At 31.2% G+C, this 13,308-nt stretch overlaps 1 protein-coding gene across 4 annotated transcripts in view; it reads left to right on the forward strand.

The window, feature by feature from the left end:
• LOC126736883 (WD repeat-containing protein 7) overlaps window positions 1-13,308 on the forward strand; it is a 178,124-nt gene that overhangs the window by 117,405 nt on the left and 47,411 nt on the right. For all 4 annotated transcript variants that reach the window (XR_007660815.1, XM_050441490.1, XM_050441493.1 and 1 more), the window contains one exon: window positions 6,822-7,167. Coding sequence is in view for 3 of the 4 variants with exons in the window: in XM_050441490.1 (XP_050297447.1) it covers window positions 6,822-7,167 (346 nt within the window). In the remaining variant the exon portion in view is untranslated. The remainder of the gene's footprint in view (window positions 1-6,821; window positions 7,168-13,308) is intronic.

The following is a 13,308-nucleotide window of genomic DNA, read 5'->3' on the forward strand; positions in this document are numbered from 1 at the left end:
GTTACAACCAGGTGATCATCAGAGAAGAATGGAGTACTGTTTAAACATTCGAAATTTTCCGAAGACTACAGTTTATTCGGTAAAATATTATTTACTAATAAAGCGATTTTCTACCAACGGGACAATATCATCTCAGAATATTAGATATTGGAGTAATGAGAGTCCTCACTGGGTATCTACATAGTAACGAATATACATGTAACTGGGTATCTACATAGTGCTAATTCTAATCTACGAATTCAATCTACATAGTGCTTCAAAGTTGATAATTTTATTTTCTTAGGTATATCTTAAACGTGCATTTAAAAAAGCACGATGGAAAGATGGATCCCTAAGGTACTCGTTTATTAATACGCGTAAAAGCCGATAATAATGTATTATCGGATTGTTGTTCGATCCTCACACAGGTGTGGCGGTCGCACAGGTAATTCCTTAAAAGACTCAAAGCATCGCGTAAAAAACCAAAGTATTGCAGTTTTGCTAGTAATGATTAATGATTAATTGCATGCTTTAATGTATAAAATGCCTTACTGGAATCTAATAAGACCATACAAGTGGATTTATTCTGGTCTTCATTGATTCTTATATTATTTAGAATTTTTTTATCCTATTTCTCTAAGCATTCAATTTCTGCCCGTTTGGGCATCATATTATGATGTTCTTATGCATTTTGCGTAAAAAAGGTGCTCTCAGTAAAAATCGCTAAATATCACCGTTCATATGAAGTCTTTTTTTACGTTTTCTATTTACCCTAGAAGTTTGTAACATTGTCAACGGAACAACCTGTATATTTGGTTACAAATATGTTTTTCAAGAATCTTGGATAATTCATAAGATCCCCAAACTCCTTTGATTCTGGTACTTTTGCAATGAGCTATGTTTCTCCATATTGTAGGAATCTTCTGTTGTAATATACATTTATTTATAATGCTTATTCGCGGGTACAAACAAAACGGCTAGCACAACCTAATATCCCCAATGGACAAGTCATTCCCACCTTTTGCATTCGCTTTTAAAGTAGACACAATTTCTTTAACTGTAATTCGTCAATAAGTTGGGGAATCGAGAAGGGTTAACTGTTCATTATTCAACCTGGTATTTTTATAAAAATTAATGACATTTTGAGTAGTACCTGTAAATTTAAAACATTCAAGAAGTGATTTTGAACATCTGTAGGATTACATAAATTATTTGCTAGGTCCTTATAAGATTTGTGTGGTTAGCCCAAGCTTCTTTGCAATTTTCCCAAACTCTTTACCTACTTTGTTTAAAGTTTCTTTAAAGAATGTATTTTTTCCCGTATTATAGAATGTTTCATATAATTTATAAGTTTTCGGTAATACTGGAAATGCACGTCAGACTCTGTTTTTTGAAATTTCTAATAGGTCTCTTAACTTGAGCAGTTTTATATTTTCTATTATCCAAGAGGTGAAAGCTTTGTTTTTATTTCGTTTTGTTTTAAATGCGTGTCTAAAAAATTAAATAATCATATTGTATAATGATTAATTTTAGGAAGTCTTCCAAATCATCTAAAAATTTTGGGACACTACTTGAAGGTGGGCGATAGATTGAAATAAGAGCAAAACACTGATTTTTTTTTAAACTTTAAATGACACTCACAAGGTTTTAAATGTATTAAAATGTAAATTAATTATTGGTTTTACTGCACTAACTACTAACATAGACAAAATTTAACAAAAAAAAACATTATACGTTAACTCGAACTAATATAACTTGAAGTAATATCTAGCATAGAGGTTTTTTTTAACAAAGGTTGCTCAACAAAGCTTATTAACAAAGGTTTAAAGGAAAATCGCAATAATATTCAGTAAAAAAAGAAAAAGCCATAACTTTTAAGTACTATATTCGATATATATACATAAAAAACGCTATAAAAGATATAACATTAGCAACTTATTAAAGTTAAAAGGATAAACTCAAATAATTGCTTGGATTTACATCTAATATTTGATATACACTCGCAGGAACTGAGACGGAAAAATGTTAAAAGAAAATTTAAGCCTCTAAGCAATAAATTGTAACTACAGTGTTTAAACACTTTTGTTGCTGTATATTGAAGAAATAAATACTTTGACATTAAGGATTCATAACCAGAAATCAAATAATGTGGCAAAAACATATTTGTTTCATAATTATAGAATAAAACTGTATTATGTCCAATCCCAGGTTCATCAAAAATAAAAAGAAGAACTTAATGTTTTTGACTAAGTCAATTTCTAAGTTTCAGTCTATATAAGATTCGTTTTCGACATTATCCTTTTGCCATTATGCTTTACATTTGATAAAAGTACACATTTGCTTGCTACACCCATGCATTTTCATTACCTAAAGTCTGTATTGCCTGATTATACAGTGCGGGCTGCAATTTAGGGAGGTCCTCGATAATTTGGACATCACTTTTTATATGAACAACCAGAGGCGGATTTACGCAAAGGCTGAGTAGGCTGAAGCCTAGCGCGGCAAATATTAGGGGCGGCAAAATCACGTTTAAAAAAAATTATCGGAATAAATAATTTTAAAAAAATAGTTTAAAAAAATCTGGCCGAATTCACTCGTCATAGGCAGGCTTATTTTGATTAAAACACTCGAATTCGGCCTAACCTATACGCAGCGTAGGTTTTCCAGGAAAGCCTTTCCTTAAATCAGCAGGCATATACATGTATTATATTGCGCAGATCGGAGCCGCCGTCGCTTTTCGGTTTACATTTTTTACATTCGTTAGATAAGTGCCAGTGTTTTTTCTACAAACTTGTATTATTTTTAATAAATTGTTAATTGTTGACAGTTTTGGTTTGCGAATTGCGGATTTTACTTACTCGACGTTTACAAGTTAGAAGAGGTTGGGGTTGGGTGTAGACTAGAGCTCTAGAGCAGACTGGAGCTGAATTGTAAATTGTAAACAATAAAAAGGTAGGTTTCTTTTTTTGATTCTTCGTTTTCAAGTTTAAAAAGGATTTTAAATTCATATCATATTGTCAACAAATAGAACAGAGGGTGAATTCAGGGACTGAGTGCAAATCATTTTATTTTTAACAGACGTTTTTAAGTTGTTTTTTGTGCATACTTTTATTAAGCGATATAGCGATTTAGGTAAAATTTTGACAATTTTGGTTAAATACAAAGTGGCGCATGGAAATCGGAACAGAGGCAATTTTGGGCATACGTTAGTTTTAAGTTCTGGACTTGAACTATTTTATAAGTGAGTTAGAAAAAGTTCATTTAGCATTTTTGACATGTGGTAAAAACCAAACAATTTAGTTAGGAAAGAACTGTTTGTACCTTTCTATTTCAAATTATTCATTTATCTATTAGTTATAAACAAATTATAAATAAAAAAAAATATATATTTTTTTAAACAGAGACATTAGGATTGGTGCCACTCCCCCTTAGGAGGTTGTAAATAAAATCGACGGGTTTCAGAGTTTTTAAAAAAGGCTAATGGACTGCCCGAAATTGCCTCTGTTTTGTTTTCGATGCGCCACAGGTGCAGATATGCTTTGGCTTAATAGTTTTAAATTAAATTAAATGCTTTTAAAATCCTAGTGATAAATAGGTATATAATAGCTTCATATTATATTAGGTCCAATAAACAGCAAAGATGAGTGATGGACGCAAACGACTGTCTGGAAACCAATACTAATATTTAAGAGAGGAAAAAAAAAAGAAAACGGAAGAAGTTCTTAAAAAGACCCCTAAATTAAAAGATATGTTTAAGAAACTAACCAACTCGGATACACAGGAGCAGGACGACCAGAAAGTACAGGAAGATTCTTGCTTTAATTCGGTAGATTTACCTAGAGTCCATCTAAAACCACCGACTACATTTTCTTCGCCAGAAGATGCGTGTAGTCCTGGACCATCTTCAGCACAAAAAGAAGATAGCGAACCTTCTGTCAACATATCAAAAGATAATAAACGAATATACATGTAACTATATAGCCAATCAGAATTTCAAACAGGATATCAAAAAATTAAATTTTTCAAATAGCAAACATGTCTATTCAGATCAGACACGATATTGCCCAATATCAGTATTCCGAAGAAAATTACCCAATGGTGAAAAAACTAGCCGAAACTGGATCGTTTATTCGGAAAAATTAGGTCGAGTGTTTTGTGCTGCTTGCTTGCTTTTAAAAAATATTGATTCTCAGTTTGGCTCGGGTGGCTTTTATGACTGGAAAAATGTGGTTAAAAGGGTTCAGGAACATGAAAATTCAACCAGCCATAAAACATGTGCTTACAATTTCTTATGCCGGCAAAATAAACTCGAAAGGATTGATTTGTTACTTGGTAAAGGGACACAAAATGAAACTGCCTATTGGAGAAGTGTCCTGGAGCGAGTAGTAGCAGGTGTAAAGTCTTTATCTTCGCGAGGTTTAGGTTTAAGAGGCAAAGAGGAGAAACTTGGAACGACTAATAATGGAAATTTCCTTATGTGCATAGAACTTTTGGCCCAGTTCGACCCCTTTTTAGCTGACCATATTGCTCGTTATGGTGGAAAAGGTTCGGGTACCACAAATTACCTCTCAAAAACAACATATTAGGAGTGTATTAAAATCATTGCGAAGAGAGTGCAAGATGTTATAGTAGAAGAATTAAAACAGGCTAAATATTTTTCTATTGTTGTAGATTCCACCCTAGATATAGCCCCTATATACCAACTTGCATTAATTGTTAGATATGTACGCCACGGTGTTCCAATGGAGCGGTTTTTAACATTTCTTCCAAATGTTGGACATAAAGCAGCAGATATGTTTAATACTTTGATGGAAAGTTTTAAAAACCTAAATATTCAAATAATCGACTGTCGAGGACAGTCTTATGACAATGCCGCAAACATGTCAGGAATATATAATGGTCTACAAGCGAAAATCAAGGATGTATGTCCAGAAGCTTATTATGTTGCTTGTTCTGCACACTCCCTCAATTTAGTTGGAAATGTAGTAGCAGCATATTGCTTAGAAACAACAAACTTTTTTTCAGTTTTACAATTGTATAATTTTTTTGGTGCGTCGACTATGAGATGGAGTCACTTACAATCAAAGTGCAACAAGACTTTAAAAAGCTTATCTACAGCTAGATGGTCTGCTAGAGATGACGCCTGTAAAACTTTAAACATGTGTTTAAAGGAAATCTATGAAACTTTATGTTGGTTTGAGGAAGATACTGCACAAAAACCAATAACTCGTAATGATGCAAAATCGCTTCGACAAAAACTTGAGCGCTTTGAAACCACTTTTATGATAGTATTCTGGGGCTTTTTTAGGAAAGGATAAATGTGGTAAATACATCATTACAAAAAGTAGAGACAAATATAATTCAAATCATTACATTATATGATTCTCTAATTGCGTTGTTCAAATCAGTCCGAGATAAATTTGACGTATATGAAAACGATGCGAAGAAAATGTGTGTACTAAGTGAAGTAACGTACAAAAAAGACCACAAACGGAGAAAAATAGCTAAACTACGGCCTGGTGAAACTAGAGATAACGAGGTAGTTTTGACTGGAAGAGATGAATTAAGAGTTTCAACCTTTTTACCTATAATTGATTCCCTTCTAGTTGAAATTCCCAAACGGCGAGCATGTTACGAAGAATTTAATAAAAAACTTTCTTTCCTAGATATTACTCAACTAAGGAATATGAGTTCTGGTGAATTAAAAAAAACTGTTCCGTTCCTACAGGAGAGCTATCCCAACGACCTAGACATAAACTTTGAAGGTGAAGCATCACATTTTCTGGAGCATGTGTTACATTCTAAAAAAGACATTTACAACAGTTTTAATTAGTTATTTTAGTCTTACACACAGTTTACTTTTGTTAAATGTGTTTATTAAATGTTTATAAGCAGTTCTAATGTAGTTTACATTAATAATATAATGCCTCCGATACACAAAAAACATTGACTTTAAAATATTAAATTAGGGCGGCAAAAATATATTAGCCTATAGGCGGCAAAAAGTTAAATCCGACCCTGTGAACAATTTGTATTGTTTAAAAAAGCACTAACGATCAACGATCTTTTTATACGAGCCTGAAATTGAATGTTTTATCCGATTATAAGATCATATATCTGATATTTTCTTAATCTTGATACAAATGAATCTGTAGGTTGGATTTGACACCAATATTTGGTGGCTTGGTCCCATAGCGATTTTTTTTTTTAAATTTATTAACTATAGATAAAGTAAATTTTTCATTACTTTATTTATAGTAATTATTTTTTTATTTATATTATTATTTATGAAGTCATTGCATATATAACATTAAAAGTTAAAAATTCGGTAAATTCCAGCAGTGGTGAGGTGCCATTTATCAGTAATGAATAATCCAGCTTTGCGGAAAAAATCTGTGTAGGGATCTGTGTGTGTGAATAAAAGTGGCCAAGAGAAATTGGCAGAAATACTTTTGATGTTTCTAACTCGGCCGCTAGGGGCTGTAATTATTGATTTATTTAGTTTTCTCATAACAAAGGTTCAACGATGAATATAATATGCATCAATTTCCTGCTGCTAGGTGTACAAAAAACATAAAACATTTACTATAACCATACGTTTTAGAATTACAGCCGAGCCAAATTTAAAAAAAAAATATATAAATAAAAACTGAACAAATATATATTAACGAAACAAGTATAAGATTCTTAGTTATTTCGCTTTATACAGCGTGTCACATTGTTACTATCAACTTTAGAATAAGACTAGTAAATCGAAATTCAAGTTTTATTTTATCCCTGTAATTCTAACCATTCAGTATGTAAAAACCTTTTAAATATGAGATCTTTTAAACAATTTCCAGAAAACTCCGACTCAACCAAAGAAAAACCTAGACCGGGAAGCCTAGGTGCATTGGATACCTCCCATGGTATGGAAATAGCCCAGCTGTTACTGTCCCTACTTCATTCTTGGGGCCTGGATGATGACCTGGACCGGGTTTGTCAAGTCAAACTAGGGCTACTACGCCCTATGGTGCCCCTTTCCTTTGGAGTTTTATCCAAAGCAAATCACATGTCGTTGTTTTTGCCCACATGGCATAATACGATACCATTGGAGGACGAACCGGTATCGGACCATCAAGATTTAGAAGTTAGTTTACCACCGGAATTGGTGAGGAGAGAAAAGCTGACTAGAATATTTACAAGCAGGTTAGTTTATAGGAATATTTTTTCTATAATAATTTATGTACTATTTTTAACAACAATTAAATAGCTGAATCTTGATGCATTAAAAAACTGTGGATTCTTACCTCTTATATTTCTTATTTCTTATATTATTCTTACTTCTTATATTAGTGTTCCACTGGGATATAAACAATGTTAAAAACCATCCATCAAAAATTAAATTAACAACACAATAATATAATTTTAGCAAATATTTTTATAACCATCTTTACATAAAGTAAATTTGACTTTCGTCAAGTCAATAATTGAGAGCAACATAATGGAAACAGCATACAGAAAATTTTAGGCATATCTTGGTGCAATCTATAAATAGAATTATATTAGAACCTGCCAAAAAATTACTTCACATAAAGAAAATAACTAAATCAGGTATGAGAATTTTATAACATAAATATCCAATCAAATAAATAGCAATCATCTTGAATTTTGACCGTTCAAATAAGATAATAATGGAAACAGCTGGAACGTAGTTTGAGATTTAGGTAATAAAATTCTCATATCTAATTCAGATATTTTCTTTCAATGAAGTAATTTTTTGGCCGTTTTTAATATGTTTTAATATGAGACACGACAATATTATAAATATTTTATATGTAATATTAAACCAGCTTTTGGAACACAAAATCTAACTATAAAAGGTAGAATACTTATTGACCTCTAGATGGATCCCTAACATACTGAAACTTACGATAGGTTAGATTGTTAGAAATTCAATTCAATTCAAAGTTTACTTGGACAGTTAAAAAGTAAAAGTATAAAAACGTTTAGCACGCGGCGTTTTCTTTATAAAGCATTGGCGTGCATTTAATTTTTGTTTCTCTAGGTTAATATATACAGTGTGACTGTGTTGTTTGTTGTTTTTATTTTATTTGTATTTATTTTTGTTAGTTTATTGTTTGTTTTTATTTGTATTTAGTTTGGAATTGTTATTTGCTTGTATTATCTTTGTTCAATTTGTTTTTTTCATGGCTATCGACACATTTTTAAATGTAAATGCATAATTTCCCTTTTTATTTTTTGTCATAAAATTGTTATTACTTAACATTTTTTGGTGAAATTTGGTATAAGGCCGTTTAGGGGGATGCGGAATCCAGTGGTGTGCACCATTTTTTGCTAAACAAATGCCTAGCATGGTTTCTTAAAATTTGGCCCTTAAAAACTGAGATTAGTAGGCCTTGGAATTTGCATGGCAGAATTTTTTTTTGTTATAATGATGCAGTTTTTTTGGACCTAACATTTAAAAAAAACCCGAGCAAAATCGCACCAAAAATAAACTTTTTATCAGGGTGACCCGAAAACAAATGGGTCACACTGTATAGTAAATATTTTATTTCACGACCAACAAACATTTATCAAGTCACGCAAAAATCATGGTTAGATTTAATGACATATTTTTTACACAGTTTTTTTTTAAATTATTACAAAAATTGTCAAAAAAATAAAAGTAAAAATGTAAATAAATTTTAAAAGATACCGGGTGGTTTGTTGTACTTGCCTCCGCTGATAATTGATTTCGATAAGACCAAAAATTCCCGCTGAACGATGAAATTTCATTGTTGAAGCGAAATTTTTTGGTCTTATCGAAATCAAATAAATTAAGTGAAGTTAACTACATATTCATAATTTTGCACCCAAATTTTTTTACGTCCAAAAATTCTTACCTATTTAGCATCACAATCCATCTATTCAGAACTGGCTCGTCATTAGTATGAATTATAATTTGATTAATTCACGCTAATATGCAGTATTCGCCTTTTACACTTTTAACGTAAGATACACAGTTCTTCCAGAAATTGGTTTAGTCGATTTCAATGACCGTTCGTATATTGTCTAGCACAGACGCGCTTAATTGCAGTGGATGATTAATTTTGCGCAACTGTTTTTTAATTGGTCCCCAGACTATCTCAATAGGATTGAAAATACAATAGTATGGAGGCAATCATAAATTGAATTGGCCATACGATTCAAAAAAACTGTCTAGAAAATATTCGTTTTTGAACTTTTGCTTCTTTATTACTAATATTTTTTTTTGTGCCCTTTAAAGGGACTTGCATATTTTTGCTCGCCATAAATTTAACTGAATCAGTCTTTTTACTACTAGTATTTGGGACTTTTACTTGGTGTCCGGCTTTATGCAGGAATGGTATGAAGCATTATCCATTACTATGACAGAATTGGATTTGAAAATCATTTTTTTTATATAAGGTTTATGTTCATTAATTCTTTTTGGAAATAGTCTACAGGTCACCTATGTAAAATTTATATTTTACAGTTTATCAAATGTTAAATTATAAAAAAAAGTGTTGTGACTATTCGCGGATTAGGAACAAATTTTACACAGGGTGTAGGCAAAAAATATAAGTATATAAGTATATTTTTCATATTTTTAATTTAATTGACTTATCTAGATAACGGTAGTAGATATAAATACCGAAACGTTGGTTAGAATTAGGTATTTTTATTAAATAAGTAAGTTTTTCCACCGTTTTTAAGTTTAATATTCATAATAAAGTTAGGTAGGATATTGAAAAGAAGAAACGAGCTCAGATATTAAAACTCAACTCCTGGGTATATACAAAAATCTATTATACCTCAAGTAAATTATTGTCTTTAAGACTTATTGACAATGAACAATTAAATATAACAAAAGGTTTCGTTAAAAATTTAAGTTCATATATCTTTTAAATATGTGAAAAATTCTAATTTCTTCTTCTTTTCAATATTTGAGCGTATGAGATAGTACTTTCTAAATTAATAATATAAGTGACATAATACCCAACATAATAAGTAACTCATTAATTTTAATGATAATACTGTTTAACCTTGAATTTTTATCTTAAAAAACAGTACTATAATTGTTTTTATTAAGCAAATATTAACGATATATCTTTTAACGTATATTGTATATGTTTGTATTGTATATTGTATTAAAAATTGTAATTCAGGTTTAAAATATATTCAGGTCGAAAATGACAGGTGTCAATAAATTGATACTCTCTTAAAATGTGATCAGTAAAACGGTCATAAACTAACACATTATAAAATGCCTATAAATATTTACTACAACTATTCTATTATCACTGGTATCAAAGAGCTGCCAAAATTACATTTTTATTGTTCAAAATGTCAGACGGAAGTAAGTAAAACAAAATACAAATACAAATCGTTTATTTGTCAAAATAAGAAAAAAAAAAGAATACATTTTATGAAAAAAAAAAGTATAACAAAAAGGACAGTTCATCGATTATTAAAACCGCATCACATGCTCCTTATATTAAGGAAAGCATATGTTGATATGAACTATCCTATACATAACAAACAAAACAGCTAAATATTTCTAAATAATTCCATATAAAAACTAAAGTAAAAAAAAAGAATCAATGCATGGCAGATGCAAGCACTATCATTAGTATTTAGTCTATGAAAGAATTTAAAACGACTACAAGAAATATAATGTTAAGTTATGAAAAAAAAACAAAAAATTAGCAGTTAGGGAGGCAGAAGCGAGGGGCGATAGTAAAGGCAGCCTGGCCGCGGGAAAAGCGAGAAAAAAAAAGATTATTATAATATAATATGATATGACGCTGAAGTCAGTATATTGTATTATTAATAACATGTTTGATTTCCTAAGCTTGAGAACCTTGTTCATAGAGTAACTTTAATCTGACATGCTTTGAGAAACCCTTCTTGCTACGTGTTTTGATCTGTTCCGGCAGTTGGTTCCACAAGTGCGCAGCAACAAAAGAGAATGAGCGTTGAAATAATGCCGTATGATGCTGAGGGATTACAAATTTGTGATTAAACCTAGTGTTGCGAATATGACTGGCAGGCCTTAAAATATTTCTTAAATAGGTAGGCTTATTATTATTTATAATGCGGTAAATAAAATTATACATATGAAGTTTTCTCCGGTTTCCATATTTAAAATATTTACTCTATTCATATGTGGTGTAATGTGTTCTCTAAAATTTATATTAAAAGAAAGTCTTAGACAGGTATTTTGTATAATTCTTTTTTACGTGTGACAGCAAATAATTATTGTATACAGTGTCGACATAATCAAAAAGAGACAGAACTAAAGTGTCACACAACAAATACTTTTGCCTAGAGGGAATATATTTTTTAGCTTATATAGATTTTTAAGACGCAAATAGGCAGCTTTTAATTTTATTTTAATATGAGGCTCAAAAGTAAGGGCATTATCTATAATAATACCGAGATTTTTTGCTTGGTTAACAACTGGAATTTTATTACCTGAAATGCTAATATCTAAATTATGTTCAACATCTCTTCTGATGTTTTTACTTCCTAGCACTATAACTTGCGTTTTCGCGGAATTTAATTATTGGTATATAGATTTGCGAATCATCAGCATATTGTTGCAAAGTGGCATGTTTGACTACCTTATACATATCCGCAACATAAATTGAGAATAATAAAGGTGAAATGGCTGAGCCTTGTGGCACCCCGCAAGAGATTGCCTGAAACTCTGAGTACCTCGTGATGCCCGCCCCTCTGGGAATGGCCACTTGACACTCTCGACTGTTAAAATAATTTTAAAAAAATTGTACAGTATTCGCTGAGAGGCCAAAATAGTGCAATTTCGCTAGTAACAAGTCGTGATTTACCGTGTCAAAGGCCTTACCAAAGTCAAGTAGAGCCATGCAGGTGTCAGATTTCTGGTCCTCACTGGAGCGAACATCATTTAATATTTTTGTAAGACAAGTACTTGTGCTGCTGTACCCCAAGCGAAATCCTGACTGGCATTCTGGAAGAATTTTATGGACTTCTGCAAAATGACCAAGCTCAATGGAAATGTGTTTTTCAATCATTTTCGACATAGCAGGTAAAATACTGATTGGTCTGAGATCCTTTAATTCTAGGGGATTTGAAACTTTTGAAATTGGTTTGATTATGGCTCTTTTTCAAATTGTAGGATATCTGTCATTAACAATACAAGAATTTAAAATATTTAACAGCGGATTTAAGCAAAAAGGCAAACACAACTTTACATCTCTCATTGATATACCATCCGTACCGGTTGCATTAGACTTTAAGTTAAAAATAATTTTTCTTAAGGTATCAGAGTCTAAGAGAGGAATGCTAAAGATCTTATTAGTAAATCTACTATTTTTGTAAAAATTTAGTAGCTCTAATGATGTAGAGTCAAAAAGAAATCATGATCAAAATCTCAACAATATATAACAACAAGAACTACAGTATAATATAAACGCAAAACCGATTTTAGGGTGAGCCAAGTCTGCACCATGCTAATTATAACACACTGACAAAATTCAAAATTGTTATAATTGTTACCATATACGTACAGACCTATATATTATGGCACGCATCTTAAAAAATGGTTGATTCTTTGAAACATTATTTCCACGTACAAAAGGGGTGGTCCAATAGCGCCCCAACAAGAAATATAAATTTAAATATTTTTTTTACAAATTTTTAAATGGCACATTTTTAGGCTCAAAAGTACGCAACTTTGCCCTAAATTTAACCATCTTTGTATCTCTTATATTTACCAAGATCCCAATAGTGAGCTATGAATTTGTAACACGTCGTATAATATATAATATCTAGTAAAAAATGACGTTTATAAATAATAGATTGCAATACAAGTTAATATTTTACTTATATTCGTTTATTTGAAGAAAAATGTTAAATAAAAATAATAAAACGTATAAAATAATTGTATTTCCAATTTTGAGCGTGCGACTCTGTTTCACTGGCTAATGTTCCCGGCCCGTTCACAATTCAATCCCAGCAGCATCGAGAGAATTTCGTATCTTCGTCTGTTTTACGTTATCCGCGCCGAACTTGTCTATCTTTATCTGACAAATATTGATTGTTGAACGGGCCGGGGTGCCGTGGAAAGACTCGAATCGACCGTAAATATATACGGAGATCGATCACTAAATATCGTAATATATTTTGCAGTTTATTTTAATGCATATATGTAGTATGTTGATTGTATTTTGTACATGCTTAATTTTGGAACTTGACCAAGTAACTTCACTTAAACTATACTTGCGGATTCAATTTTGCTCATTTAAATTTTTTTTTTCTTCTTTACTGTACTTTTTTGTTTCCTTT

This window comes from Anthonomus grandis, chromosome 5 (genome assembly GCF_022605725.1).
Source record: "Anthonomus grandis grandis chromosome 5, icAntGran1.3, whole genome shotgun sequence".
Taxonomy (NCBI): Eukaryota; Metazoa; Arthropoda; class Insecta; order Coleoptera; family Curculionidae; genus Anthonomus; species Anthonomus grandis.